General features: G+C 45.3%; 1 protein-coding gene across 2 annotated transcripts in view; it reads right to left on the bottom strand.

The window, feature by feature from the left end:
- spast (spastin) overlaps positions 1–26,519 on the bottom strand; it is a 74,686-nt gene that overhangs the window by 17,430 nt on the left and 30,737 nt on the right. Inside the window, exons 4-11 of one of the 2 annotated variants that reach the window (XM_067984101.1) lie at positions 25,058–25,153; positions 15,060–15,250; positions 11,666–11,805; positions 9,179–9,272; positions 8,063–8,137; positions 3,435–3,506; positions 2,907–2,982; positions 2,656–2,747 (exon numbers count right to left, since the gene is read on the bottom strand). In XM_067984101.1, coding sequence (XP_067840202.1) covers positions 2,656–2,747; positions 2,907–2,982; positions 3,435–3,506; positions 8,063–8,137; positions 9,179–9,272; positions 11,666–11,805; positions 15,060–15,250; positions 25,058–25,153 — 836 coding nt within the window. The remainder of the gene's footprint in view (positions 1–2,655; positions 2,748–2,906; positions 2,983–3,434; positions 3,507–8,062; positions 8,138–9,178; positions 9,273–11,665; positions 11,806–15,059; positions 15,251–25,057; positions 25,154–26,519) is intronic. The other variant, XM_067984102.1, reaches the window with a different exon arrangement.

Below are 26,519 nucleotides of genomic sequence, written 5' to 3'. Positions count from 1 at the left end.
TTTAAGGTTATGCCCCTTTGTTCTGGACTCTCCCACCAGAGGAAACAGTTTCTCTCTCTCTACCCTATCAAATCCTTTAATCATCTTAAACACCTGAATTAGATCACCCCTTAATCTTCTATATTCAATGAACTTAATTTTCATGGCGACATTACATGCGATACTAGAATGTAGTTGTAATTTGCATTCTCTTAGGTCATTCCATCCTGTTTTGTTCCTATTTTCCAGTAGCAAACAGTAAAAGGTTCACATTTCTGCCCATTTTATGTGTTCAAAAAAAGTTTTTTTTTTCATATTTTCAACTGCTAAATGACACCATGAAAAGTTGAATGGGATTTTGGAGCTCGAACTCGTACAGCAGAGTGGCAGCGCATGAGTTGGTGCCTACGATTTCTGCCATGCCATCGCTGAAAGGTGCCAAGTAGAGGCTTGGTGCTCCCTACTGGGAAGTTAGGGGGAGGAAATAAGTCACTTCCAATTGGTCAGGTACAGATCACGGGGTTTGGCATGTTGTGACCAAAAGCTGACGTTTTAAGAAAAATACAGAAATGATGAATTATCATGAACAGTTCAATTTTTTAAAAATTCTATCTCGGGATGTGGGCATCGCTGGCAAGGCCGGCATTTATTGCCCATCCCTAGTTGCCCTGAGGTGGTGGTGGAGGGCCTTCTTCTTGAACCAGTGATAGCGGGTTTGATGCAACTGAGTGACTTGCTAGGCCGCTTCAGAGGGCAGTTAAGAATCAACCATGTTGGTGCGGGACAGGAGTCACATTTGGCCAGACCAGGTAAGGACGGCAGATTTCCTTTCCTAAAGAACACTAGTGAACCAGTTAGGTTTTTACGACCATCCAACAGCTTCATAGTCACTTTTACTGACACAGCTTTTTATTTCCAGATTTTTAAAACTGAATTCAAATTGTCAAACTGGTGAGATTTGAACTCATGTTCTCTGGATTATTAGACCTTACCTCTGGATTACTAGTCCAGTAAGATAACCACTACACCACTGTACCCATAAATTACTTCAGAAGAATGAACCTGCAGGAGTGAGCGGCAGCAATATTGGCTTGCAGGTGATTGAGAACTCCCCAAGACGATGGAAATCATTGCAGGCTTAATTTCAGCCTGGATGAAGGTTTTGCCAGTGCACACACCCACCATCTCAGGGAGAATAAGCGTGCCACGAGGGAGTGTTTCAATGGCCTTCGGTTTTGCATCGTGAACAGTAAAACCCGAGGACATGGCCTGTGCTTGAAAGGGGGTAAATTCAAAACTAATCTGCGGAAACATTATTTTAGCAAGCAAGCGGTCAATCTATGGAACAGCCTCTCAAGGAGACAGTGGGAGCAGTTAGTATTGATTCATTCAAATGCATATTAGATAGATGCCTTCAGTGACCAATGAGCTCTATGTGGTTTATTTTGTTTTGATATACTCCAAATTTACTGCTTTAATATGATTTTTCTTTATTTGATTCAGAAGCTTAAGTGGACAAACCCAACCCTGTACAATTAGTCACATCTTCCCAACATCTTGACTTCAATGGAAATAAAAATGGAGAGATGTAAAACAGGCTGCTGATTCGCTATCACCTGTTTTACATTATTGCAAAGTCAAAATTACCCCCAAGGACTTAACTCCACAATACACACAAGTTTATTTGGGAATGTGGATTAGATCCAGTAGCCAGGACTAGATGAAGTGGCTAACAAAATTATGTTTCTCGCATACTATTTCAACTTGAGACAATGGAGTTTGTTAGCACATTCCAGAGAGGAAACGGGATGTAATGTTAGAATGGCTTCCCTTCACTGAGCACAGCGAGGTGTCTCAGCTGAGCAGGACATGTAGGTGCTAATGCGGAGAGGAGAAAGGTTTCTGATTCGACGCAGCAGTTTTGATTGGTAGCTGAATGAGCCAATCCCAAATACAGAGCTGAGGGGAGGGTCAGAAGTCAAGATTTTGGCTTCCCAACTGGAACAAAAGGAGACTGAATTTAGTAAATTCAAGATGGAAATAGAGTCAAGCAGGCAGAGCAGTCTCGCCAGAGAAATGGGGAGTCCCATGCCTGCAATATGAACACCTATTTCTTGTAAGAGAAAAGTTGGGTGCCGGCTCCTTTCAGGGGTTGCTGCTCTGTAAAATAGATTGAATTTCACCGAAAATTGTATTCTTTACTGTGTGAAATAAACCAGTTTCTTGGATTACAATTGACCTCGTCTCACTAGAGAGTTCAGCAGGCCACCTTCCGGAAGATAAACGTACATGTGAGATTACAGTATCTAGTACACACAATGAGGGAATCTCGTCATCACAGCCTCCAGGTCACACTATCGTACGACTGGATATTGGGTAAAGGCATAGTCCCGATCATAGGGAACGTGAGGTCCAGTCACAGGAGTGTCTAGTGACCCTGAACCCAAAAGTACACTAACGCCCAGTCTAAGTCACCAGCGAAATCCACCGTGACTGCAATTTGCGGAGTGTCATCCCTCCTTGATAAAGACAACCGCTACCCGACAATCTTCCTCCATGGTCCAACTTGGGTAGGATTCAAATCCAGCTCCCAGGGTGAAATCTATATTATGCCCCCATCATGTCTTCCAGCCACTAAAAGTCAGCATGTTACAGGTTGTGATCACCTGTACTCACCCCATCAAATTCTATTAAAAATTCTGTTTTTAAGCGTCTGCTTGCATCGTGCTCTCCTTCTCTCCTCTCACACAGGAGGCTGTCGACTTCATCTGCAACAAGGATCAACACATTCATAAATAATGCAAAACCTCACCTTGACTCAGACAGAACTTGCAAAAACACCAGCACTGCACTAACACACAGCACTTCCAGATATAAACGAGTAACTCGAATAGTCACTGCTCACTGAATTGTAGGATGGCACTCACCAATGAAAATGATGGATGGCTGAAGCTCTCTAGCAGCTGAAAAGAGAGCTCTCACTAACTTCTCTCCCTCGCCAACCTAAACCAGAAACAGGGATTAGTTCCCGAAAAAGTGATCCAACAATTCAGCACTTCTATCGAAATATTCATTTGCTAAAATGTCTCCAGCATTGAAAGCATTTACTAACTAGCATAAACTTCAATTAAATATTCAAGAGAGTGTCTCCGAAGTATTTAATTATCTGCAGTACTTTAAAAAAAATTTCTTAATGGAATTTCTCATGTATTTTAGTCTTGGAGAAATAAAAAATGACATTAGTGAATTGTAAAGATTTTTGATTTTGAGAACAAGACTGAGGCATTTCCTCCCATTCCCTACTTTGCTTTGGTCTCTATGCCAAGCACGGTCCCCAAGCGAGACATTGTCTCGCATTCCCGCTTCGCTTTACAAAAGGGCATCAAAATGGAACCACTAACCAAGGCAGAAAAAAGTAAACCTGCTCTCACTTGGAGGTTGACACGGATACTCACATATTTGGAGGTTAGACTTGCAGCGCTGATATTGAAGAATGTTGCATTGGATTCAGAGGCCACAGCTTTAGCCTAATTGAAACAGGAGAGATTGTGAAACAGTGAGTTGCAAATGCTCATTTAGGATGCATAATGTTCATTTAGGATGCAAGACATTTCCCCCTAATTGAGATCTCTGACCAAACAACCACCTGCACTTATATAGCGCCTTTAATGTAGTAAAACTCCCCAAAGCGCTTCACAGGAGCAATTATCAAACAAAATCTGACACTGAGCCACACTAGGAGATATTAGGACAGGTGACTAAAAGCTTGGTCAAAGAGCTAGGTTTTAATGGAATGTTTTAATGGAGGAGGGAGAGGTAGAGGGGTTTAGGGAGAGAATTCCAGAGTTTAGGGTCTAGGCAGCTGAAGGCACGGCCAACAATGGTGGAGCGATGAAAACCCATTTCAGTGTCAGGTCAATTGTGACAATCTTACTGCCACCCTAGCTGAAATTAACTAACGGTGCTGAACTTGAAACCTTCTTGTTCTTATGAATGGGTCAATAATATATCACGTGGTGCATTCACACAGCAGGCCACTGGGGCAGCTCCAGTAACTGAGTGCGAAGAACAACTTGGATTTATTTTGTCTCAAGAATTTAGGCAAGCAAATATGGCGGCCCTTCTGCACACAGCAAGATCCTACAATCAGCAATAAGGTGAATGATCAGTTAATCTAGTTGTGGTGTTGCTCGAGAGAAATGTTAAGCCAGAACACCAGGAAGCTCTGGTCTTCAAACAGCGTTATGGGATTGTTAACCTCCATCTGAAAGGGGACGGGGCCGCAGTTTAACATCTCATCTGAAAGACGGCAATGCAACACTTCCTCAGTACTGCGCTGAAGTGTCAGCCTTGATTATGTGCTCAAGTCTCTGGAGTGGGACTTGAACCCACAACCTTCTGACTCAGACCAGAGTGCTATCCACTGAGCCACGGCTGACACTTGACAATGACATTTTGCAATTCCGAAGAGAGTTCACAACCTGCAACTCCAATATCTGAGTGCGAAGAACAACTTGGATTTATTTTGTGTCACAAAGAGGATTAGGCAAGAGGTTTATGCAAGAATTTATGCAAGCAAATGTGGTGGCCACAGCAAGATCCCACACAGCAATAAGATGAATGACCACTTAATCTAGTTGCAGTGTTGCTTGAGAGATCAGCAATGAGTAAAAGTCACTGCTTTGATTTGCACAGCTGTTGTTTAAAGGGGATAGCGTACTATGGCTAGAAAGCATGGCATGGGACAGTCAGGCTGTATCATCTGGTATCTCAAACAGCATTCGATTGCAGGCTCATTGGGATCCACTCAAGACTGGGAGCGCGAATCGGCAAACCCGTCTGTTGTCAATGTGGTGAGTAATGACCAGCTGCTGCAACTACAAGCCACACACGACGAGATCAAACACACAAGTTTGCTCACTGCAGCTGAAAATCTACAAAAAGGAAACTTCAGATGATTGTGACACCTGCTCAAGCTGATTTTTTTCCTTTGGTTTGGGCATAGAAGGCAGAGGGAGAGGGAAACTATTCATTAATCCTTAAACAAAGCCTGGAATTAAACTTAATAAGTCATCCCTTACAAGAGCTTGTTTCAGTAACACTAAGTGTAGCACTGTTTACAGCACAGGAGGTATAATTTTGAATATACATCTATACATACACAGAGGTACAGTAAATGTGCATACACTTATTTGGGGATAGGGTGAATCAAAAGATAGCTAATTAGAAGCAGTTTGCATTTATATAGCCCCTTTCACAACCTCAGGACGTCCCAAAGTGCTTTACAGCCAATGAAGTACTTTAGAAGTGTAGTCACTGTTGTAATGTAGGAAGCGCAGCAACCAATTTGTGTGCAGCAAGATCCCATAAACAGCAATGTGATTAATGACCAGATGATCTGTTTTAGATTTTGATTGAAAGATAAATACTGGCCAGGACACCAGGGAGAACTCCCTTGATAATTTTTTTTATTCGTTCATGGGATGTGGGCGTCGCTGGCAAGGCCAGCATTTATTACCCATCCCTAATTGCCCATGAGAAGGTGGTGGTGAGCCGCCTTCTTGAACCGCTGCAGTCTGTGTGGTGAAGGTTCTCCCACAGTGCTGTTAGGAAGGGAGTTCCAGGATTTTGACCCAGCGACAATGAAGGAACAGCGATATATTTCCAAGTCGGGATGGTGTGTGACTTGGAGGGGAACATGCAGGTAGTGTTGTTCCTATGTACCTGCTGCCCTTGTCCTTCTAAGTGGTAGAGGTCGCGGGTTTGGGAGGTGCTGTCGCAGAAGCCTTGGCGAGTTGCTGCAGTGCATCCTGTGGATGGTACACACTGCAGCCACATTGCGCCAGTGGTGAAGGGAGTGAATGTTTAGGGTGGTGGATGGGGTGCCAATCAAGCAGGCTGCTTTGTCCTGGGTGGTGTCGAGCTTCTTGAGTGTTGTTGGAGCTGCACTCATCCAGGCAAGTGGAGAGTATTCCATCACACTCCTGACTTGTGCCTTGTAGATGGTGGAAAGGCTTTGGGGAGTGAGGAGATGAGTCATTCGCCGCAAAATACCCAGCCTCTGACCTGCTCTTGTAGTCACAGTATTTATATGGCTGGTCCAGTTAAGTTTCTGGTCAATGGTGACCCCCAGGATGTTGATGGTGGGGGATTCGGTGATGGTAATGCCGTTGAATGTCAAGGGGAGGTGGTTAGACTCTCTCTTGTTGGAGATGGTCATTACCTGGCACTTGTCTGGAGCGAATGTTACTTGCCAGTTATCAGCCCAAGCCTGGATGTTGTCCAGGTCTTGCGGCATGTGGGCTCGGACTGCTTCATTATTTGAGGGGTTGCGAATGGAACTGAACACTGTGCAATCATCAGCGAACATCCTCATTTCTTACCTTATGAGGGAGGGAAGTTCATTGATGAAGCAGCTGAAGATGGTTGGGCCTAGGACACTACCCTGAGGAACTCCTGCAGCAATGTCCTGGGGCTGAGATGACTGGCCTCCAACAACCACTACCATCTTCCTTTGTGCTAGGTATGACTCCAGTCACTGGAGAGTTTTCCCCCGATTCCCACTGACTTCAATTTTACTAGGGCTTCTTGGTGCCACACTCGGTCAAATGTTGCCTTGATGTCAAGGGCAGTCACTCTCACCTCACCTCTGGCATTCAGCTCTTTTGTCCATGTTTGGACCAAGGCTGTAATGAGGTCTGGAGCCGAGTGGTCCTGGCGGAACCCAAACTGAGCATCGGTGAGCAGGTTATTGGTGAGTAAGTATCGCTTGATAGCACTGTCGTCGACACCTTCCATCACTTTGCTGATGATTGAGAGTAGACTGATGGGGCGGTAATTGGCCGGATTGGATTTGTCCTGCTTTTTGTGGACAGGACATACCTGGGCAATTTTCCACATTGTCGGGTAGATGCCAGTGTTGTAGCTGTACTGGAACAGTTTGGCTAGAGGCAGAGCTAGTTCTGGAGCACAAGTTTTCAGCACTACAGCCGGGATGTTGTCGGGGCCCATAGCCTTTGCTGTATCCAGTGCACTCAGCCGTTTCTTGATATCACGTGGAGTGAATCGAATTGGCCGAAGACTGGCTTCTGTGATGGTGGGGATATTGGGAGGAGGCCGAGATGGATCATCCACTCGGCACTTCTGGCTGAAGATGGTTGCAAACACTTCAGCCTTGTCTTTTGCACTCACGTGCTGGACTCGGCCATCATTGAGGATGGGGATGTTTACAGAGCCTCCTCCCCCAGTTATTTGTACAACTGTCCACCACCATTCACGACTGGACGTGGCAGGACTGCAGAGCTTTGATCTGATCCGTTGGTTGTGGAATCGCTTAGCTCTGTCTATAGCATGTTGCTTCCGCTGTTTAGCATGCATGTAGTCCTGAGTTGTGGCTTCACCAGGTTGGCATCTCATTTTTAGGTTACGCCCGGTGCTGCTCCTGGCATGCTCTTCTATTCTCCTCATTGAACCAGGGTTGATCCCCTGGCTTGTTGGTAATGGTAGAGTGAGGAATATGCCAGGCCATGAGGTTACAGATTGTGCTGGAATACAATTCTGCTGCTGCTGATTGCCCACAGCACCTCATGGATGCCCAGTTTTGAGCTGCTGGATCTGTTCTGAATCTATCCCATTTAGCACAGTGCTAGTGCCACACAACACGTTGGATGGTGTCCTCAGTGCGAAGACGGGACGTCGTCTTCACGAGGACTGTGCGGTGGTCACTCCTACCAATTCTTCTTTGAAATAGTGCCATGGGATCTTTTACGTCCACCCGAGGGGGCAGACAGTTTCACATCTCATCTGAAAGATGGCACCTCTGACTGTTCAGCACTCCCTCAGTACTGCACTCGAGCATCAGCCTGGATTATTGTGCTCTGGTCTCCGGAGTGGGGCTCGAACCCACAACCTTCTGACAAGAGGCGACAGTGCTACCCACTGAGCCAAGGCTGACACTAATAAATCCATCTGTTACAAGTTAAATCGAATTAGGAAAAGGTTAGTGCAATAGATTGTACAGTAAGGCTATTATGGGCATGTCACTGCTGTGCCACATATTAATATACATTTAAAATTTACATACCAGCATTGTCTTCCCATTGCCTGGTGGGCCAAACAGTAGCAATCCCCGAGCAGGAGCTCTTAATCCAGTGAACAACTTGAGGAAAGAAAAAGGCGGAGGAGGAAAAACGGATCAGAAAACTGACTGCAAAAGGAGCCACCTCTTATATCCGAGATATCCAAAACAAGCAAAGGTCATTAAAGAAAGAACTTGCATTTGTAAAATGCTTTTCACATTAAAAAAAAAATACATTCTCGGGACTTCTCAGCCAACAAATTACTTTTGAACTGCAGTCACTGTTGTGATGTAGGCGAACACGACAGCCAATTTGTGCACAGCATGATATGCACAAATTGTGCAAAACCCCTTCCCCAGCTTGCAGCGCGATTTCTCAAAGTCTGCATTGGCTCTGAAGAAATGTCCTCTCCCACACGTAGTCAATGGAACCACCCCAGGACATATGCCCAGTGAATAATGTCACACAGCGGCCTACTTCACCTTACAGGAGCTCCAACTGCTTTTTTTTTTAAATAAAAAAGCTACATATTTTGAGAATGCCTTCATTATAAAACAAGGGAGTACCCTCCTTCCCCTTTAAGGATTGTAACAATCTCCAAACTACTTAGATCCTTGCTTACATTTTCTTCCACCTCCTTTTCTATTATCCTGGAGAGGCTTGCTGCCTGCAGAAAGCCTCCCCACCGTTGCTCATCACTACACCATCATTCATTACTTACGATAACTCGGCATAACTTCTGTGACCTAGATTTACACCCAGCCCTTAACTGTAAAAGTCCCCTTTTCTCTAATGGTCTGTAAGAGTCCCATGAGAGATGACTTTGTACACTCTCAGCCCAATTCAGAGTGGGCAGGAACCCACAGCATGAACCCACTCCAGTCACCCTGCCTTAACAGACCTTGGGATCACTGGTGTGGGAAATAAACAAAAAAAAGTCACATTTCGGGTAGCAATTCTAAGGTTGGGATAATGGGAGGGAGTCTCACTCAGCACTTGCTATGAACCCTTTCTAACAGCAGGTGGCTGAAGTGGGAGAGTTCAAGATGACCCATCTTGAAACACAAAATCTCACCAAAATAAGAGCCCCTAAGATTCTCGGGTTCCTGGTTTTCGCTTACCTCAGGCCTGAGAGACGGAAGAATGACAATCTCCTGCAGAGCCTGCTTCGCCAGTTCTTGCCCAGCGATATCATCAAAACGGACAGATGGAGCACTATGTAACAAGAGACGGATCATTTAACACGAATGTACTTTCCTTCAGTACATCCTGTCTTAGCCGGGGCACTGCACACAATTATTACAATAATTGTTTCGTACAATCAGGTTTACAACTACACCTCAGAAATACTGACCCCCTCCTCTCCACCACCCAACCACCTCTAGACTCCCACCAAACTCTGGAATATCACTCCCCACGCTGTGCCGCCCCCCCCCCCACAAAAAACACCCACCTCTGGAATGTCTCCCCCCCCCAAAAACCACCCATCTCTGGAATGTCGCCCCACCAAAAAAAACACCCACCTCTGGAATGTCGCCCCACCAAAAAAAACACCCACCTCTGGAATGTCGCCCCACCAAAAAAAACACCCACCTCTGGAATGTCCCCCCCGCCAAAAACACCCACTTCTGGAATGTCCCCCCGCCAAAAACACCCACCTCTGGAATGTCCCCGTCAAAAACACCCACCTCTGGAATGTCCCCCTCGTCAAAAACACCCACCTCTGGAATGTCCCCCCCATCAAAAACACCCACCTCTGGAATGTCCCCCCGCCAAAAACACCCACCTCTGGAATGTCCCCCCATCAAAAACACCCACCTCTGGAATGTCCCCCCGTCAAAAACACCCACCTCTGGAATGTCCCCCCGTCAAAAACACCCACCTCTGGAATGTCCCCCCGTCAAAAACACCCACCTCTGGAATGTCCCCCCCCCCCCCCGCCAAAAACACCCACCTCTAGAATGTCCCCCCCAAAAAAAACACCCACCTCTGGAATGTCCCCCCCCCCCCCCAAAACACCCACCTCTGGAATGTCATTCCTCCTACCCACTGAGAAATGAATGATTTAATTCTGTGTGAGCCAAGCACTCCAAACATGTGTTGCAAGATGTTTTAGTATAAATAAATCCTGTAATGTTTTCTTCTATTTAGCACACTGCTTCACGGTACAGTATGTGCACCTCCCTAATGTCCCCTTTTCCACGCACAGCAGTAAATCCACTTACAAACAGGATACCAGTAGAATATCGGGTTAAAAAAATAAAATAGTAACGTCAGGTTATTAAAATAAATCAAAATCTGTTGGGTTCCCAATGGTTGATGGGTAAACAAACCAGAGGGCACGAGACAGCTATACAGACAAGCAAGATCCCATAATCAATGACTGGTCCTAGAGTCAGCTAACGCTGGGTTCCTTCAGCAGGTTTCTATGTCCCCAGTCTAGGGAGGGGGAACATAAAATAGGGCTTGTGTTCCTGGTCACAATTCTCTGACCTCTCTAGGAACGTATAGATGCACGCACGCCGAGTGAAGACTGGATTTTGACGCTTGTGATAAAAGGGTAGAGATTTACCACAGGGAAATTTGCCCCCAAAAATTGCTGGGCAACTGCAGTTTGAGAAAATCCCGGGAATGCAGATTCACTGTCCTAACGCAGCCCAGCACTAGCGGAACACAGGTTGGGGCCATAGTGGGACTTGTAAAATATCTGCCATCAATATGTTGTCAAATGGTACCTTTGAAATCACTGGGATCTGAAACAGGAGCGAACAGTGTGCACCAATTATTTTGGGGGCGAAGTGTTCTTGAAGGAAGGGTACGGTACTGTAGTGGTTATATTACTGGACTAGTAATCCAGAGGCCTGGACCAACAATCCAGACAATGAGTTCGAATCCCACCAGCTTAAGAATTTGATTTCAGTTTAGAAAAACTGCAAACAAAATTCCGGTACCAGTAAAAGTGACCATGAAGCTGTCGGATTGTCGTAAAAACCCAACTGGTTCATTAATGTCCTTTAAGGAAGGAAACTTGCCGCCCTTACCCGATCTGGCTTAAATGTGACTCTAGTCCCACAACAACGTGGCTGACTCTTAACGGCCCTCTGAAATGGCCTAGCAAGCCACTCAGTTGTATCAAACTGTACCACCACCTTCTCAGAGCAACTAAGGATGGGCAACAAATGCTGGCCTTGCCAGCACCGCCCACATCCAGAGAATTAAAAAAAATTCAAAGTATAAAATACATTAAAATCACCCACACTGGGGAGAACTCCCCTGCCCTTCTTCAAATAGTGCCATGGGACCTTTTACATCCACCTGAGGGGAGAGACAGGGCCTCGGTTTAACGTCTCATCCGAAAGATGGATCCTCCGACAGTGCAGCACTCCCTCAGTACTGCCTGGATTTTGTGCTCAAGTCTCTGGAGTGGTGCATAGTATAAAATACCAGGCATAATCAAACTTTTACCCTTCACTGGATGTGGGATTGGGGGAGGGGAAATAACTCGATTTTAAAAAAACTTTTAGAAGTCAAAAAATGCAAATGCAGGTTTTTTTTTCTACCTCCGTTTCCAACGCTGCTTAAATGCATGACATATTACACACAGTTACCTGTCCACCACATCATTCAGGATTAGGTTTGCCAGCTTGCTATCGACATTTCGAAAATTTTTCAAATCTTTCTTCTTCCGAGGAGTTTCAACAGGAGTGGTGGGTTTGTTTGGTCTGGTAGTGTTCTTTGTACTCGTAGCCTGTAGAAAGTGAATTCTTTCAGCACATCAAATAAATCTTCAAAGCAAAACCGTGGTGAAACTCAACGCTGCAAGAGTCAAACTCCCAATGGCAAATCCCTCCACGATCTCACCCGTCCCTATCTCTGTAACCTCCTCCAGCCCTACAACCTTCCGAGAACTCTGAGCTCCTCCAATTCTGGGCCCTTGTGCATCCTCGATTTTCATCACTCCACCATTAGCAGCCATGCCTTCAGCTGCCTAGGCCCTAAGCTCTAAGCTCTGGAATTCCCTTCCTAAACCTCTCCACCTCTCTCTCCCCCTTTAAGACCCTCCTTTACAACCTACCTCTTTGACCAAGCTTTTGGTCAGCTGTCCTAATATCTCCTTATGCGGCTCAGTGTCAAATTCTGTTTGATAATCACTCCAATGAAGATCCTTGGGACGGTGTACTACATTAAAGGTGTTATATAAATGCAAGATGTTGTTGCAATCAGCAACATGGATGTCAAAAATATCTATTGTTTATAAAGTCCCTAAAAAGTAACCCCATTTTCTTCAAAATTCTTGGCAGGCAGCTTGAGAAAACACTAGAGCAAAAGAAAATTTATAAAGGGGAACATCTAGGGAGATTTAACAGCATCACATTGAAGTACAACATCTGATCTAAAAGTTACTCCGTGCTAGTCACTGCAGAATTATAAGTTTATCAGTAACCTCTCCTGTAGGTCACAGCACATAGCTACTGGAAATTCCCTGACAACAGCACAAAGCTGGGAGATTGCAATTTCCAATGACAGATGCCTAAGAGGGATTTCTGCCTGTTTTCTAATCGTAGACGATAGAGAGTTTCACAAGTGCCTTAGAGTACTGTGCAGGGTTCTGGTCTCCATATTACAAAAAGGACATAGAGGCACTGCAAAAAAGATTTACAAAGATGATACCAGAACTGAGAGGTTCTAACTATCAGGAAAGACTAAACAGGCTGGGGCTCTTTTCTCTAGAAAAGAGAAGACTGAGGGGTGACTTGATAGAGGTCTTTAAAATTATGAAAGGGGTTTGATAGGGTAGACATAGAGATGTTTCCACTTGTGGGGGAAGACAAAAACTAGAGGCCTTAAATATAAGATAGTCACTAATAAATCCAATAGGGAATTCAGGAGAAACTTCTTTACCCAGAGAGTGGTTAGAAGGAGTTGAGGCAAATATCATAGATGCCTATAAGGAGAAGCTAGATAAGTACATGAGAGAGAAAGGAATATGCAGATATGGCGAGATGAAGAGGGGTGGGTGGCAGCTTGTGTGGAGCATAAACACTGGCATAAAGCAGTTAGGCCAAATGGCCTGCTGCTGTGCTGTAAATTAAATGTAAAATTTGCTTTTGTAGTTCATGCGGTCATCTGAAACCTGATTTGGAAGTGAGCTGCATCTATTAAATAAAGCAATCAAAAGTATTATGAACTTGGGTAGGTTTCAGCCCCAGCAAGAACAGGACTGAAATCTGCACAAAGCTCGACAAGTTCATTCAGGGTACTCGACAGTTAACTGATTACCAAGTTAAATTCATGAGGTAATTTGAATAATCTGATGCCTTTACGAGCCAGTGCCGGTCAAATATCAAAACAGGCTACTGATTCGAAGGTAACAAGATTACCAAGCTATGGCAAAGCCAACTCTCTTTTCTTCAAGCTCCAAACTTTAAAGTGTTGGTTATCAAGTGAAATTTAACTTTAGGGACAATTAAAATAAAGCTTTTGTGGCTTACAAGCCATTAACATTACAGTGAATTGGTCAAGCCAGGGATCTAGCTCGTATACAAACCCATCACCAACCTTAAACACAGCCAAACCAAGCTGCTGAGAAATACAGGGTAGAGTTTGTTTACTCAACATGGCATTATACGGTTGGCAAGAGCCAAGGTTCAGGGACCGCAGAATGCACCCAAGGGAAATAACAACAACTTGCATTTATATGGCGCCTTTAACATAATAAAACGTCCCAAGGCGCTTCACAGGAACGTTATCAAATAAAATATGACACAAAGCCACATTAGGAGATATTAGGACAAGTGACCAAAAGCTTGGTCAAAGAGGTAGGTTTTAAGGAGCATCTTTAAAGGTGGAGAAAGAGCCAGAGAGGTTTAGGAAGGGAATTCCAGAGCTTAGGGCCTAGGTAGCTGAAGGCACGGCCACCAATGGTGAGGCGAAGGAAATCAGGGATGCACAAGAGGCCAGGGTTGGATGAACACAGGTCTGAGTGTTGTAGTGCTGGAGGAGGTTACAGAAATAGGGAGGGGCGAAGCCATGGAGGGATTTGAACATAAGAATTATTATTTAAATTTGAATCATTGGTGGACCGGGAGCCAATGTAGGTCAGCGAAAACAGGGGTGATGGGTGAACGGGACTTGATGCCAGCTGGGATATGGGCAGAGTTTTGGATGAGTTGAAGTTTATGGAGAGTGGAAGATGGGAGGCCGGCCAGGAGAGCATTGGAATAGTCAAGTCTAGAGGTAACAAAGGCATGGATGAGGGTTTCAGCAGCAATGGGCACTGCCGGAGTTTAACCCACTGTAAGCATCCGAGGAAACTCCATCTTGGTTGCGTGTTGACTTTATTGATATGGAATAAGCAAATAAAGTTACTTTAGCAATAGTGCAGAGGAATGAACAAAACGGTATTACACACTCCTCTGGGTAAAGTCTTAACCCCTGCCTTCTCTTGGTGTTCTTCCTTCTATTCCCTACCTCTTTCTCCCAGTTTATAGCCTGACTCCTTCCGGCTGTGCCACGTGTCCTCCCAGTGATCCGGGTACTGTGGCTCCACTATCACGTACTTCTTATATTGTCACTCTACTCAACCATCGCGTGTAAGCCCGCTGATGGTGTGCAGATCTGTATCACACCATCTGTCCCAACTCCTATCAGTAGCCCACATACTGTGATCAAATAGTTCTAGCTTATTGTTGCATCACCTGAAACTCATTAACCCTATATTTGATCTAACCTAATACTTTCTAAAGTGTAGTTCTTACACAACTAAACCATGAGGCTTACCAGCACAGAGCATGGGGAAGCTGCCTGTTACTTATTCAGCCAGGACCATCAGACACATTAAGGGCTTACAAGACTGCCCATAGCCAAACCAAACGAGTCCCAGACCCTGTGGGCACTACTAGCCCTCTAGATCCCATTGATGAACCAGGCTGGCTGGTCTATCAACAGTAGAGATATTACAGACATGTATGGACAGGGCAGGACAGTGGCCTACTTTGTTACCTTGGCAGTCGAGACACTGGGTTGAGCAGGCGTTCGCGAAGTCCCAGCGAGATTGGAGATGCCACTGTGGCTCTGAGCCCGGTTATGACCCCGCTGTCCCGGTGAAGTGATTTTTGCCGTGTATTTTGAACGAGGGAGGGAATTGCTCGTGTGGGTCAAAGGATCCTTTTTCTTTGGGACAGCTCCGCTTCCTAGAGTCAAAGAAAGACAGGATTGGAGTCAGACTAACAGAGACCATATAACCAGTGACACACTAAATAGCCCTCTACAGTTACCCAGTCCTACTGGAAATAATGTTTGTGTGAGGAAGTTAGACTAATGCTCATCATTTTTTCAATGGTGCTTTGTTCAATTTTTTCCCAGCTGAAATAATGCTGCAGTGCAGGTTTCTGGCAGCAGATGGTGGTGCTGGATACTCTCGCCCCTCTTACAAGATGAAGAAAAATGCAGCTTTCATTCCTACAACAGGAGATTTTCACAAACCTTTTTAATATAGCCCATGCAGTCTCATCCGCCAGAAATGTATTGAAAAATCTGACATCTGCACACACCTTGGGAGCATCGCCAACCAACTGAGGATGGCCCAGCTAGGTAACTCCATCCCTACGGCCAAATCAAGCCTCTGCCAAAAACATTAGCCAAATTTAAGTTGTAACATTTGGTAAACGAACACTCCACACAACTACTGACAGTGTAGCAAGGCAAAACCTGACTGAGGGATGTCTAGAAAATGGCCTTGGAACAATCCTTTAATAGAACCCCCAGAATTCCTAATATCAGGATGGCAGCAATGAAGAACACACTAAACCCAGCTATTTGGCTAACCACTTCAGTTACTGTGCTGCCTAGGGTCATAGGAGGAGTAGGCCATTCAGCCCCTCGAGTCTGCTCCACCATTCAATTAGATAATGGTTGATCTGTACCCTCTTACATTAGGGGACAGATACCTTGAATGCCTGTGTTTAGTGAGCGTCTGCAGAGCTCTGTGGGAACTTGCTGTCCTGACTCAACTGATGTGGCGGTGGACAAAATAAGGGAACCATTTTCCCATTTAAATTAAACTGGGATTAACATGCGGAGATAACCAGGGAGTGTCCCAAGAGCAACATTATCTTCACATCAAATCAAATAAGGCCATTCTACAGACGAGGCCGGCAGCTCACTAACGCTGCGAGCCAAAGCTAATGCTGCCAAGCTAATGTTGATCGAGTGGATAGTAAATTTACTATGGACTGTGCACGGAACTTGATACTGCAACATGGCGACGCCCATGAGATTCAGCCTCCCTCCCTCCTTGTTTGTTGACAGACGTCCAGACGTGCATTGCCCAGCCATAAACTAGAACAAACCATTGTCCTACACAACGCCAAATAAGGGGAAGCTAGATAAGTACATGAGCGAGAAAGGAATAGAAGGTTATGCTGATAGGGTGAGATGAAGTAAATAGAGTAGGAGGCTCATGTTGGGCCGAATGGCCTGTTTCTGTCCTGTAAATTCTATGTAATTAAGACGCCACATGGACTGTTCCAACAACCCTGTGCCCCCAGCTTGATAGGAATGTCTCAGTCACTACCATCAACTGAAGAGGAAGCTCTTGCAGGACACAGTTGCTCAAGCCCGGCGGAGACCCTGAGCTGGCAGGCTATCTATCCAAGCTGGATAAAACGAGGAAAGCTGGTGGGAAGCTCGCTGTCTGAGCAGATTCCACTGAAGGGCTTTGCTGAGAAGCCTTTAGAACCATAAAGACCAAACCTAGTACCCATGAATAAGCTTGAGGTGTGACACAGGATCTCTCCTTCACAGGCAGTCTTCAAGCACAGAGAGTCTGGAAAGAATGAACTAACTTATATTTCTACAGTGCATTTCATGACCTCAAGACATCCCAAAGTGCTTTACAGCCAATTAAGTACTTTGAACTGTTGTAACGTACGAAACGCAGCATCCAATTTACACACATCAAGGTCCCACAGACAGCAATAACGATCAGATAACCTGTGTGATGTTGGTTGAGGGATAAATATTGGTCAGGACACTGGGGAGAGCTCCCCTGCTCTTCTTTGAAATAGTGCCGTGGAATCTTTTACATCCACCTAAGGGGGCAGGCAGAGCTTCAGTTTAACTTCTCATCCGAAAGACGGCAACTCCGACAGTGCAGCACTCCCTCAGTACTGCATTGGAGTGTCAGCCTAGATTATGTTCTCAAGTCTCTGGAGCGGGACTTAAACCCACAACCTTCTGACTCAGAGACGAGAGTGCTACCCACTGAGCTACCACTGACACTTTAAGCAAAGTGAGCAAAACTGTGCTCTTAGAAATAGAAGGCAAGAAAGAACCTGAATTTACATAGTGCCTTGTCATGTTCTCAGGACGTCTAAAAGTACTTTACAAATCATTGAAGTATAGTCATTGTTATATAAGCAAATGTGACAGCCAATTTTTGCACAGCAACGTCCCACAATCGCCAAATGAGACGAATGAACAGTTAATCTGTTTTTAGCGATGTTGGTTGAGGGAGGAATGTTGGCCAGGACACCTTGCTCTTTTTCACATAGTACCATGGGGTCTCTTTTTGTCAGCCTGCCCTAATTCTATAACAACAACTTGCGTAATCAGACAAAAATGGACACCGAGGCAAAGGAGGAGATATTAGAACGAATGACCAAAAGCTTGATCAAAGAGGTGGATATTAAGGTGCTGTGTTGTCGGACACATCAGAACAAGATGCTGTAGGAAAAGAACCTTCGTTCTCTCCCCAAGAGAAAGAATCTAATCAATTCTGTGTCTGGAGTTGTACGCGTTAGAAAGAAAAAGATTGTATGAAAAGTTACTATTTTCTTTCTGGTACAAACTGTCATTTTGTATGTCAAATTAAATTCTTTAAAGTTAGAAAATAACTACAGTGTCTCGCTTGATTTCTCAGCCGTTTGTGTTCTGAACAAGAGATACAAGTAATCTTACAGCCTATACAACAATGACTGCATTCAAAGAGTATTTTATTGGGATGTCAAGAGGGCATAAGGCACTTTATAAATTCAATTCCTTTCTTTCTGGGGCATGGAGCTGTGGGTCACTATCTTAACCAAGACACTGAGCTCTGTATATATTGAATCTGGATCCAAGTTGTGTGGGGGGGGGGGGGGGGGGGGGGGGGGGCGGTGGGGAAAGAGACACCTTACTACAATGCTTTTGTTTTGAGAAGTTTATTTTTTTTCTTACTATTTGGTCCCCAACACCTGCAGTGAATGGCTAAGCATTTCTGGTACTCATTGCTCGCTCAAATGTCTGTTTGCTAAGCTTGCCAGTAATACGATGAGTCGAGCACTGTGCTTCCTTAAGACATTGAACAGAACTTCCTGGTGCCCTGAGAAGAGCAGAATATTTCTCTTAGCTGAGCGTAAACTGGGTTTTCTCGAGCTCAGCCCACATCCAAGGTTCAATATGAGGAGCTCAGAGCTGAAAGGGGAACACAAAATCCTTTGTAAAGCCAGGGAATAAAAATAGAAGAGAGCAGGTATTATCATGTACATCCTGGTACTTTATACGATGCAGGAGGACGACACGCGCAGCGCAGTCGGACTAATAACCTCGACGCAGATTTTGCAGGCATGTTTAAGCAAGCAATTTCCTCAGAACCAATTAAGCTTAGACAAGTTCCTGCAGTGAGAGAGATGCGAGAATGAAGAATCGGGGATAATACTCAGCTCAGGCAGCTAGGTTTAAGAAATCGATAGTTCTGTATTAATTTGTCAGCCACTAATTTTTTGGAATTGATGCTTAAAATCACTCGCACACATTTCTACACACCACTCCCAACACAAGTCTGTGACCCGGTTAATAAAATTAAAAAACTACTGAAATCAGAAAGGGTCCTTTAGCCAATGAAACCTGCTGCCTCCATCATTCACTGTACAACTTGTATCATCACCACCTCTGAATCTCTAAGTGAGGCAAGTTTCCCAATGTCAACCAAGTGAAAGCAGCAGCAACTCACTTCTGTACTCCGCCATTCAACATAGAAAAACTCCCCACGGACTTCAGAGGAGGAAAGGAGATTACGGTCTCTCTGCCGGAGGGGAGGGTTAGGAAAGGTGACTGAAAGCTTGACCGAAGGCATGGGTTTTTGAAGGTTTTAAAGGGTTAGAAAGGGAGAAGTTTAGATAAGGAGTTCCAGACAGCAAGGCTGAGGGGGCTGCAGACTCGGTGACATGATGGAGGGTGCACAAGAAGACGGAGTCAGAGAATGGGGAAGGAGAAAGAAATGCAAGGACTGGAGAAGGTTGCACAGTGAGGCACGGCCATGTAGGGATCTGTAAACAAGAACAAGGATTTTAAATTCGATGTGTTGCGGTTGGGGGGGAGCCAACGTAGCTCAGCAAGGATGGGGATGAGGAGCAAGCTGGGCTGAGTGCGGAGCAGGATGCGGATGGTGGAGATTTAGAGTTTATGTTGGGAGGCCACCATGGAGGAATTGGGGTAGGGAAGTCATGGTTAAGGATTTCAGCAGCAGTGGGGATAAGGTAGGGTCGTTGGTGGGAGTGAGCAAGCTTGTAGGTGGATAAGACATAGAAAATCACTATATTAGAGCAGTCTAACATTAAAACCTACATTATTCAAACTCTGATGTTCAGGATGTCATCTTGTTCGCAACAGCGTTGCATTGCCTGGATACTTGCAGTGAACACCCATAATAGGTCTTAACTCCCCTCTTTCACCTCTGCCAATGGACATCATGTACCCTTGCCTACAATGCTGGATCACTCACTAAAGCCTGCTGTTTCAGCACATCCTTCAATCCCTCCTCTTTCCAGACATCCAGCCAACAGTCTCGAGCCCATTTACACTTTCCACTTCAAAGACCCTTCCTGGCAATTTAACAGTGACAATTTTGCTTCGGCAATATAATCTAGCCACGTAACATGCCCATAGTACAAGTCCCTTACCTGCAATTACTCTGTATATCACAATCTGTGTTGGTTAAAGGTAATGAGTTTCTCTAATTTTTTGAAGAATGCACAAGATAGGCACCACGGTAGCATAGTGGTTATGTCACTGGGCTAGTAATCCAGAGGCCTGGACTAAAATCCAGAGTCATGAGTTCAAATCCCGCCACGGCAGCTGGCGAATTTAAATTCAATTAATTAATTAAATTCAATTAATTAAATAAAAAAATAAAAAAATCTGGAATTAAAATACTAGTATCAGTAATGATGGCCATGAAACTACCGGATTGTCGTAAAAACCCATCTGGTTCACTAATGTCCTTTAGGGAAGGAAGCCTGCCGCCCTTACCCGGTCTGGCCTATATGTGACTCCAGACCCACAGCAATGTGGTTGATTCTTAATTGCCCTCTGAAATGGCCGAGCAAGCCACTCAGTTGTAAAATCTCGCTACGAAAAGTCATAATAAGAATAAAATCGGACGGACCACCCGGCATCGGACCACGAGGCACCGGACACGACAACGGAAAAACACCAAGCCCAGACGACCCTGCAAGGTCCTCCTTACTAACATCTGGGGACTTGTGCCAAAATTGGGAGAGCTGTCCCACAGACTAGTCAAGCAACAGCCTGACATAGCCATACTCACAGAATCATATCTTTCAGCCAACGTCCCAGACTCTTCCATCACCATCCCTGGGTATGTCCTGTCCCACCGGCAGGACAGACCCACCAAAGGTGGCGGTACAGTGATATACAGTCAGGAGGGAGTGGCCCTGGGAGTCCTCAACATTGACTCTGTACCCCATGAAATCTCATGGCATCAGGTCGAACATGGGCAAGGAAACCTCCTGCTGATTACCACCTACCGTCCTCCCTCAGCTGATGAATCAGTCCTCCTCCATGTTGAACACCACTTGGAGGAAGCACTGAGGGTAGCAAGGGCACAAAATGTACTCTGGGTGGGGGACTTCAATGTCCATCACCAAGAGTGGCTCGGTAGCACCACTACTGACCGAGCTGGCCGAGTCCTGAAGGACATAGCTGCTAGACTGGGCCTGCGGCAGGTGGTGAGCGAACCAACACGAGGGAAAAACTTACTTGACCTCGTCCTCACCAATCTACCTGTCGCAAATGCATCTGTCCATGACAGTATTGGTAGGAGTGACCACCGCACAGTCCTCGTGGAGATGAAATCCTGTCTTCGCACTGAGGACACCATCCAACGTGTTGTGTGGCACTACCACCGTGCTAAATGGGATAGATCTAGCAGCTCAAAACTGGGCATCCATGAGGCGCTGTGGGCCATCAGCAGCAGCAGAATTGTATTCCAGCACAATCTGTAACCTCATCGCCCGGCATATTCCTCACTCTACCATTACCAACAAGCCAGGGGATCAACCCTGGTTCAATGAGGAGTGTAGAAGAGCATGCCAGGAGCAGCACCAGGCGTACCTAAAAATGAGGTGCCAACCTAGTGAAGCTACAACTCAGGACTACATGCATGCTAAACAGCAGAAGCAACATGCTATAGGCAGAGCTAAGCGATTCCACAACCAACAGATCAGATCAAAGCTCTGCAGTCCTGCCACATCCAGTCGTGAATGGTGGTGGACAATTAAACAACTAACGGGAGGAGGAGGCTCTGCAAACATCCCCATTCTCAATGATGGCGGAGTCCAGCACGTGAGTGCAAAAGAAAAGGCTGAAGCGTTTGCAACCATCTTCAGCCAGAAGTGCCGAGTGGATAATCCATCTCAGCCTCCTCCCGATATCCCCACCATCACGGAAGCCAGTCTTCGGCCAATTCGATTCACTCCACGGGATATCAAGAAACGGCTGAGTGCACTGGATACAGCAAAGGCTATGGGCCCCGACAACATCCCAGCTGTAGTGCTGAAGACTTGTGCTCCAGAACTAGCTGCGCCTCTAGCCAAGCTGTTCCAGTACAGCTACAACACTGGCATCCACCCGACAATGTGGAAAATTGCCCAGGTATGTCCTGTCCACAAAAAGCAGGACAAATCCAATCCGGCCAATTACCGCCCCATCAGTCTACTCTCAATCATCAGCAAAGTGATGGAAGGTGTCGTCGACAGTGCTATCAAGCGGCACTTACTCACCAATAACCTGCTCACCGATGCTCAGTTTGGGTTCCGCCAGGACCACTCGGCTCCAGACCTCATTACAGCCTTGGTGCAAACATGGACAAAAGAGCTGAATTCCAGAGGTGAGGTGAGAGTGACTGCCCTTGACATCAAGGCAGCATTTGACCGAGTGTGGCACCAAGGGGCCCTAGTAAAATTGAAGTCCATGGGAATCAGGGGGAAAACTCTCCAGTGGCTGGAGTCATACCTAGCACAAAGGAAGATGGTAGTGGTTGTTGGAGGCCAATCATCTCAGCCCCAGGGCATTGCTGCAGGAGTTCCTCAGGGCAGTGTCCTAGGCCCAACCATCTTCAGCTGCTTCATCAATGACCTTCCCTCCATCATAAGGTCAGAAATGGGGATGTTCGCTGATGACTGCACAGTGTTCAGTTCCATTCGCAACCCCTCAGATAATGAAGCAGTCCGAGCCTGCATGCAGCAAGACCTGGACAACATCCAGGCTTGGGCTGATAAGTGGCAAGTAACATTCGCGCCAGATAAGTGCCAGGTAATGACCATCTCCAACAAGAGGGAGTCTAACCACCTCCGCTTGACATTCAACGGCATTACCATCGCCGAATCCCCCACCATCAACATCCTGGGGGTCACCATTGACCAGAAACTTAACTGGACCAGCCATATAAATACTGTGGCTACGAGAGCAGGTCAGAGGCTGGGTATTTTGCGGCGAGTGACTCACCTCCTGACTCCCCAAAGCCTTTCCACCATCTACAAGGCACAAGTCAGGAGTGTGATGGAATACTCTCCACTTGCCTGGATGAGTGCAGCTCCAACAACACTCAAGAAGCTCGACACCATCCAAGATAAAGCAGCCCGCTTGATTGGCACCCCATCCACCACCCTAAACATTCACTCCCTTCACCACCGGTGCACTGTGGCTGCAGTGTACACCATCCACAGGATGCACTGCAGCAACTCGCCAAGGCTTCTTCGACAGCACCTCCCAAACCCGCGACCTCTACCATCTAGAAGGACAAGGGCAGCAGGCGCATGGGAACAACACCACCTGCACGTTCCCCTCCAAGTCACACACCATCCCGACTTGGAAATATATCGCCGTTCCTTCATTGTCGCTGGGTCAAAATCCTGGAACTCCCTTCCTAACAGCACTGTGGGAGAACCGTCACCACACGGACTGCAGCGGTTCAAGAAGGCGGCTCACCACCACCTTCTCGAGGGCAATTAGGGATGGGCAATAAATGCCGGCCTTGCCAGCGACGCCCACATCCCGTGAACGAATAAAAAAAAACTTGTAAACAACAGACTTCGTGACTTATTGAAAAGTTTAGCTAAATTTCTGTTTAAAAAAAAGAGGCTTTAGCATCTCGTGTAGTTTATGGTCAGTTGTGGAGCTTGTCCTAGTAATTGTGCACACACATTCAATCACAATGTATAAAATGCATATACACGTGTACATTTGGGAAAACACAAAATGAAAATATATTATAAACAGAATACGAAATGGCTAAGTGCAAAATGCTATTTATATTCAATGGATAATTATAACCTACACAACTTGTATGCATTCTCACCAATGAAATACAGAATCAAAATCTTACAGCACAGAAGGAGGCCATTTGGCCCATCGAGCCTGTGTCGGCTCTTTGAAAGAGCTATCCAATTAGTCCCACTCCCCCGCTCTTTCCCCGTAGCCCCGAAAATGTTTCCCCCTTAAGTATATATCCAATTGCCTTTTGAAAGTTACTATTGAATCTGCTTCCATCACCGTTTCAGGCAGTGCATTCCAGATCGTAACAACTTGCTGCATAAAAAAAATTCTCATCTCCCCTCTGGCTCTTTTGCCAATTATCTTAAATCTGTGTCCTCTGGTTACCGACTCACTTGCCAGTGGAAACAGTGTTTCCTTATTTACTCTATCAAAACTCTTTGTGATTCTGAACGCCTCCATTAAATCTCCATAAACAGGCATTTCACACTATCCACTACAGGACCTTCAGACCAATACAACCTTATAGATTAAAGTCATAATGTGGAGATGCCGGTGATGGACTGGGGTTGACAAATGTAAAGAATCTTACAACACCAGGTTATAGTCCAACAGTTTTATTTGAAAATCACAAGCTTTCGGAGATTATCTCCAAAAGCTTGTGATTTTCAAATAAAACTGTTGGACTATAACCTGGTGTTGTAAGATTCTTTACATTTGTAGATTAAAGTAACAGCTATCTGGTTCATCCTCACACTATAATGACACTTTAACTACGAGGGTGAATTCACCAATCCCATTCCCCAGCATGGAGCCACAGGCAAAGGGAGGAAATCCAAATGAAAGACTGAACAGGCTGGGGCTCTTTTCTCTAGAAAAGAGGCTGAGGGGTGACCTGATAAAGATCTTTAAAATTATGAAAGTGTTTGATAGGGTAGATATAGAGAAGATGTTTACACTTGTGGGAGACACTAAAACTAGGGGCCATAAATATAAGTTAGTCACTGGTAATTCCAATAGGGAATTCAGGAGAAACTTCTTTACCCAAATAGTGGTTAGAATGTGGAACTCGCTACCACGTGGAGTAGTTGAGCCGAATAGAGTAGATGCATTTAAGGGGAAGCTAGATAAATTCGAGGGAGAAAGTAATAGAAGGATATGCTGATGGGGGAGATTAAGTAGGATGGGAGGAGGCTCGTGTGGAGCATAAGCACCCACTTAGATCAGTTGGGCCAAATGATCTGTTTCTGTGCTGTATATTCTATGTAATTCTATGTAAAATCAGCACTAGTGCTGCAGTCCTACTTCCGACCCACACTGCTTTTGACCGTGGCATTGGTGAATTCACCCAAGATCATCCCTTAACCATCGATCACTTCATATACAAACTATTCACAAAGCAATATTTTTTAACGCCATTCTTTCGTCGAGCAGAGGAAACCCACCTGGCTGGATCCATGCACTAGGGCACGGCGGGGCTGGGCTGTCTCTACACACCTCCCTCTCAGGCTTGGAAACCCTCGCGCATGCTATCATCTGCTCTATACAACACAATAAGTGGGCACAAACAACAACAAAACAGGAAATAAGTACAGAGTAAACAAGTCGAGTAGATTCTGCTACCGAGTTTTGAAACGAGTGGATATTACGCTAAATTAAAGAGCAAATTTGGGCATGTACTTTCACACAAATCCAGTTGAACAGGATTTAAATTGCTTAGTGACTGGGAGATGTCAGTAAGCAGGATCAGAGGCTGATCTACTATCTACTTTTCCTTTTTTCAGATTTTGGGCAAGGTGCTAGAAAAGAGTTTTGAAACTATTCAAATTAAGGCGAGCGAATCTGAGGATACCACAACACGGATTTTCATTTTCCAACCCCAAATTATGTCTCGATAGACAATCTCTTAAAAGACTCCCTAAATCCAAAGGGGGGGGGGGAAAAAAAAGGATTTTTAACCTCATTTTCAGGGCCAAAAAAGGTTGAAAGTTTCAGTATTCCCTCTTCAAAGTTGGTACAAAAACATCTTGTTTCAACTGATGATTAGCTAGTCCCTTCCATCCCTGGATTGAGTAACTTCATCCCTCACGCCAACTTCTACAATTCTACGCACATTGGTTGCAATTTAATTACTTCACTGTCGCTGAGTCAAAATCCTAGAATCAAAATCCCTACCTAACATGGGAGTACCTTCACCATACAGACTGCAGCAGTTAAAGAAGGTGCACTACCACCTTCTCAAGGGCAACTAGGGATGGGTAATAAATGCCAGCCATGCCAGCGGTGCCAACATCCTGGGAATGATCACTTGGGTTTTGGGACAGTAGGGAATCGGAGCACTTTCATGACGTCAAAACTCAATCCACGTGGAGAACGAAATAGCCATGCACCATTTCATTTCCAGTCAAAGGCTGAGTGAAAAACTTGGATTAACACAACCCTCGGAAAGAAAATGGCTGCAAAAATTTTTTTTTAAACTATTTCTTGAAAGAGTTACTGACCCCATTTTTAGGGAATCCAAATCAGAAATAGTGCCAGAAAGCAAAATCTGACATGGTCATGAAGCACAGCACTCAACAAAAAAAAAAACTTTCAACACCTTCACAGTCTTCTTCACACACACTGCAATCGGCCGAATTACAACTGGTTTTCACAAAACCGATAGCTGGGGTCTGAATTTTTTTTTTTTTTTGAGTAAAAGTTACACCAGACTGAGGTTAAAGCTACAGGTTACAAATATTTTTTAAAAATAACAAATTAGCCTGCGGAAATTGCTCATCCTTCCAAGCACACTGCAGGGACCTATAAATCAAGTGTTACTACTAACTGAGTGCACCTCCTTGATGGAAGCTTCCTAGTACCTCATTAAGTGGGAAGAGGGGAGGGAAGATAATGACCAGATAATGT

This window comes from Heptranchias perlo, chromosome 5 (genome assembly GCF_035084215.1).
Source record: "Heptranchias perlo isolate sHepPer1 chromosome 5, sHepPer1.hap1, whole genome shotgun sequence".
Classification (NCBI taxonomy): domain Eukaryota; kingdom Metazoa; phylum Chordata; class Chondrichthyes; order Hexanchiformes; family Hexanchidae; genus Heptranchias; species Heptranchias perlo.
This window is presented reverse-complemented; position numbering and strand designations above follow the sequence as displayed.